The following is a 4,873-nucleotide window of genomic DNA, read 5'->3' on the forward strand; positions in this document are numbered from 1 at the left end:
GCAGCCGTGGGGAGTCAGTAGGGGCCGTGAGTTGTAGTTCAATAGCAACTGTAGGGTTGGGGATCTGATACAAACTGTGCAGGCTGGAGGAGTGTATGAAATGAAAGAGGATAAAAAAGGAATAAAAAAAGTTTGTGAGAGGCTGCTAGACAGTGTGAAAGCTGAGGAAGAGATCTGCAGAAGAGTAAATGATGGGAGGGAGAAGAGAGTGAAGGGGGGAGAGAAGAGAGGGACACAGTCAGGCAGAGGAGGGAGAGAGACACACTATTGGCAATGGGCGGGCGAGATTCAGGCGACTCCTGTTTCCCTGTGTGTGTTGCCAGCACAGCCTCTCTCAGCAATTCAACTTCACACACAGCACTGAGCAGCCACACTGCCTTCTGTAGTCGCACCATGGAACTTCCAGGTAAAAGCTTCTTATTCACTTCTTCTCACCACCAGCACAATGAATGACAGCAGCATTAGTATAGATCCACTCTGGCAAGGTTTCTCTTACCCAAACTCCTTCCCTCCCCACTGTTATCTATATTGTATTGTTCAGCCCAACAGTGACTTTGCTGGTCATGGAGATGGGATGCACTTTAGATAAAGCGATCATTTTGACTTATTGATTGATGATGTTGGTGATGGGCAGCAGATTAGAGTATCCGGAGCCAGTGGCCTTGGGAGGGGGGGGGGGTTTAGGTAGACAAGGTTGGCCAAAGTTTACTAGTCCCAGGCATTTACTAGATGGAAAGCTGACTGCAAGTCATGTATTTCTGCTCACGGATGGGGCAGGGGACTTCGGTTATCTATTTATTGACTGCAACTGAAGCATTCCTGTAACTGGACTCGTTTTGCTAGAATCTGAGGGTTGGGTTGATCTATAAAAAGCACAACGGGGACAGGAGGTTGTCCATATAAATACTAGTAGCAATCCCTAGCAATCCCTGCTACTACTGCCTGGGCAGATGTATGGGCTGCTCTTGTTCTATAACATTGTATCAGGCTTTGGGGTTGGCATGCTGGCTATTATTATGTGCATAACTTGCTATTGTACTTGTGCCATACATCCCACATCATGTAATTGTTTCCATTTGAAGGTTTGATCCAGCAAGCAAACTGAGAAGATTCCTGGGAAGGGCAGCCTTCAGGCACAGTTACCCAACACAGTAGGAATCGGCTGGAGTGAGAGGGTGCCAGCTGACTGGGTGCCGGTTGCTGTAGCACTATGATTCAGGAGGAGAATGGCGCAGGAGAGAGGGAAGCTGAAGGGCTAAAGCCTTGGAGATGGAGCTTGCACTTAGTTACTAAACTGGCGCTGTCCATTGTGCTGATGCTCTTTGCGCCCCCTCTGGTGAATGCTCAGAATGACACGGAGCCTATCGTGCTGGAAGGCAAGTGCCTGGTGGTCTGCGACTCCAGCCCGTCTTCTGATGGAGCCGTCACCTCGTCTTTAGGGATCTCAGTTCGCTCTGGGAGTGCCAAGGTCGCCTTCTCAGCCATTAGGAGCACCAACCATGAGCCGTCTGACATGAGCAATCGCACCAACACCATCTATTTTGATCAGGTATTTTTGTTGGTTCTAGTCAGACAATTGTTATATTTTGTTTGCTTGCAAGCCTGATCTCTTAAACTTAACAGAGATGTTTCACTTACCTAAACGCGCGCCTTGGGTGCATAATGGGATTGGCTAGGAGAGTAAATTCCTCAGGCAGGTACACATTAAAAACTAAGCACTTTTCTGCGAAAAGTCTGTTTCAGCAACAATCGCTCCCCATGTGGAATCTTCCCTCTAATCAGACACACATACAGCAGCAGCAACACATGCGCAATTACGCACACACACAAGCATAGAAAAACCCATGCTCACACACATCCATTGACTCTCACAGACTCATACACATATAGACACACAGAGACACAATACACTTGGTGGCAAATGTACTGTAGGAGATGCTTGTTGAGTTTGTATACTTGCCTGTGGATTAGTCTGTCACATAGTTGTTCTAACCCAATTAACAGTTATACCAAATGATATGCATCGCACTGGGATAGATCTGCCACAAGCAGAAGATGGGGATTAACTCCTCAAAAATTCATCAGTATTTCTTGTTGCTCCCCTGATTCTGTGAAACGTTGTAGCCTGAGGGCCAAAAGTGCAAAGGGAAAGCACAGGCAATCAGTGTAACATTCAGCCTATTTATGATACACACGCAAAAAGTCAAAGGTTAGAAAAAGACCTCTGGTGCATGGCACATACTGTAGCTCTGAAAGAATTCACGTGCTAAGGGAAACGATTACAGGCCACGTCTTGTAAGGGTCTCTAGATGAAACTTGCTGAAATGCCATTAGGTCTGTAGGTCTATAACTGCAGCACACTGTGTCCTAATGGGGACAATGGAGCTGCACAGAAGCGCATCTGCGCCTAAATCATTTACTGCTAATTACAACATCCACTGTGCCACCTCTCCCCCTCCTTGGATTAATTACAGCACAACCTGGCTGAGCTTAATTACGCTTGGAAATGGAACCCACCATCATTGCTCAGCCTGAATTCACCTTCCCATTCAAATGAAAGTGTTATGATTATGAACAAATACAAGAACACTGCTCCCGTATTTGTATGCCATTTAAGTATGTGGCAGGTAAAGTAACACGTTCAAATATAGGTCACTTTCATTGTTTAATATTTTTATTGCCATATATATTGAACCACATAAGAAGAATACAGGCACGCATGTTCTTACTACATGTGTTAGTAAATACAAGCTGAATAGAGTTGGTGAAGGAAATGTAGAGGTCAGTAGGGTGTAACTTCATAGTTTCCAATTTTTTTCCCGAAATATTCAATGATTATGAGAGAGAGAGAGAGAGAGAGAGAGAGAGAGAGAGAGAGAGAGAGAGAGAGAGAGAGAGAGAGAGCGAAACACTATGCAAAGTTGTGTTAGCGCCAATGTGTCATTATTGCGTTTTTTTTGCAGGGTCTGCGTTTGATTGTAGATGTGCTTGTGTATTGTCATTTTACATTAGACTTTGTTGGAATAATAACTTGCATTCACAAGTTAAATTACGTGCAATATTGAGTAACAAAGAGAAAGAATACAGACGCAAAAAAAATTGGGCTTAGATGCGATTTTTCTAAATTAGCACATAATAGGTATAATTTGTTTGTATGTAAAGAAGCACAAGAATTTCAAATACATATATGCCTGCAGCTATGGCTCAATTGAAGCTTTTTTTGGTTTCTAGGTGCTAGTAAATGTTGGCAATCACTTTGACCTTGCGTCCAGCGGATTTCTAGCGCCAAGGAAGGGGATCTATAGCTTCAGTTTTCACGTGGTGAAGGTGTACAACAGACAAACGATTCAGGTAGGAACTCTCTTGTAAAATGCCTACAATCAGTAAGTCTACTTTATCACTAATTGCCAGGGAGTGACTGAGCTGCAGCCACACTGCTAATAGCATTACATGAGAGACTCTTGCACCTGTCTGATGTGACTGTAAGTGTGTGTGTCTGTTTGTCCCTAGGTAAGTCTAATGCAGAACGACTACCCAGTGATCTCTGCCTTTGCTGGGGACCAGGATGTGACCAGAGAAGCAGCCAGTAATGGAGTTCTCCTGCACATGGAAAGAGCTGATAAAGTCCACCTAAGACTGGAGAGAGGGAACCTCATGGGAGGTTGGCAATATTCCACCTTCTCTGGCTTTTTAGTTTTTCCACTTTAAAAAAAAACGAAAAAAAAGAAAAACAGAAGTTCTGGATTTTGTTTCTTTCCATGTAGCCATTAATGTGGCGGAACCAGACATCACTTTTCAGCCCCCCTCCCAGATTTGCCACTAAAAGAAGAACGAATTTCTCTTCTCGCTAAAAAGTATTAACTTTGATATCGACATTTTTTTTTCCCCCTGGGAAACTGCGCGTCTAATTAGTTATAGACGACTGTGATCTTTAGGATAAATCAAACGATCGACCCAAGCAATTTGTACCCGTGATTGTAAAGTCAATATCGGAATTTATCGTTGGGATTCATTGACTTTTTTTTTGTTTTTTTTTCCGTTGTTGTTCTAAGACGAATCCTCGGACCACACACAGTTGATGTCAAAGTATCACAAAAAAAACCAACAAAAAAAAAAAAAAAAGAGAAATTCTCACAATCCAGAATCAGTGTTCTTGCAATGCTTTCTTTAGTTTGTGTATAGCCTTAAGAAACGAATGGCTTCAGTCTGAGTAATGTATATTTTTTTGGGGGGGATTTCTGGACATGACTGTGTCAAAGAAGTGCTTTATACACAGAAGCCTATTTTGCACGATTGGAATTACCTATTTCGTTTTGTGTCGTTTCGTGTATCTTGATATTTTATTTCAGGGTGCTGAAGGTGTACATTAGAGAAATGAGAGAAAATATATATCTGAAAATGAAAGTAAAGCTTCTCAATGAACACCTGTCTATTGTTTCCAAATTGTGCCCAGGGCTTCTTGTTTTGACCAACACTGGAACAAAGAGCTTGCAGCAGAGCAGAGAGCAATCTTGCAGCAAGTGCTCCCACTGGGGTTGGGTGCAGTCTTTATTATCAGATGACAAAGTGACAAGTGCCCTAGGAGGGTTTTTGGAAGTAACATTGTCATTGGACAGCTATGAATTGTCTTAGGTATTATTTTAGGCATCCAGCAAATGGGGAGTCGGTGCAGCCTTTAGTTTTACTTAGAACCAAGCACTCTCCGTGGTTCTGAATTGAAAATAAAGAGTACAAACCCCCAAGCAACATTTGAAGTGGTTCACTTAATCAGGTTAGGCCTTACTATTATAATACAAGCCCGCTCTGCTTTTTGACGCAGCCTTCCCAGAACGGTCCAGTTTCAAAGACAGAGTTGATTGTTACAAGTGGTCTC

The 4,873-nt window shown here is 43.1% G+C and overlaps 1 protein-coding gene across 1 annotated transcript; it reads left to right on the forward strand.

Moving 5' to 3' along the window:
• The first annotated feature begins 339 nt into the window (after nt 1-339).
• cbln2.L (cerebellin 2 precursor L homeolog) lies at nt 340-4,092 on the forward strand. Its single transcript, NM_001087342.1, is given in 4 exon segments — nt 340-406; nt 1,083-1,549; nt 3,232-3,351; nt 3,511-4,092. Coding segments are annotated over 3 exon segments (657 nt in total). The 5' UTR covers nt 340-406; nt 1,083-1,210; the 3' UTR covers nt 3,709-4,092.
• The last annotated feature ends 781 nt before the right edge of the window (nt 4,093-4,873 follow it).

Source organism: Xenopus laevis, chromosome 6L, assembly GCF_017654675.1.
Source record: "Xenopus laevis strain J_2021 chromosome 6L, Xenopus_laevis_v10.1, whole genome shotgun sequence".
Lineage (NCBI taxonomy): Eukaryota > Metazoa > Chordata > Amphibia > Anura > Pipidae > Xenopus > Xenopus laevis.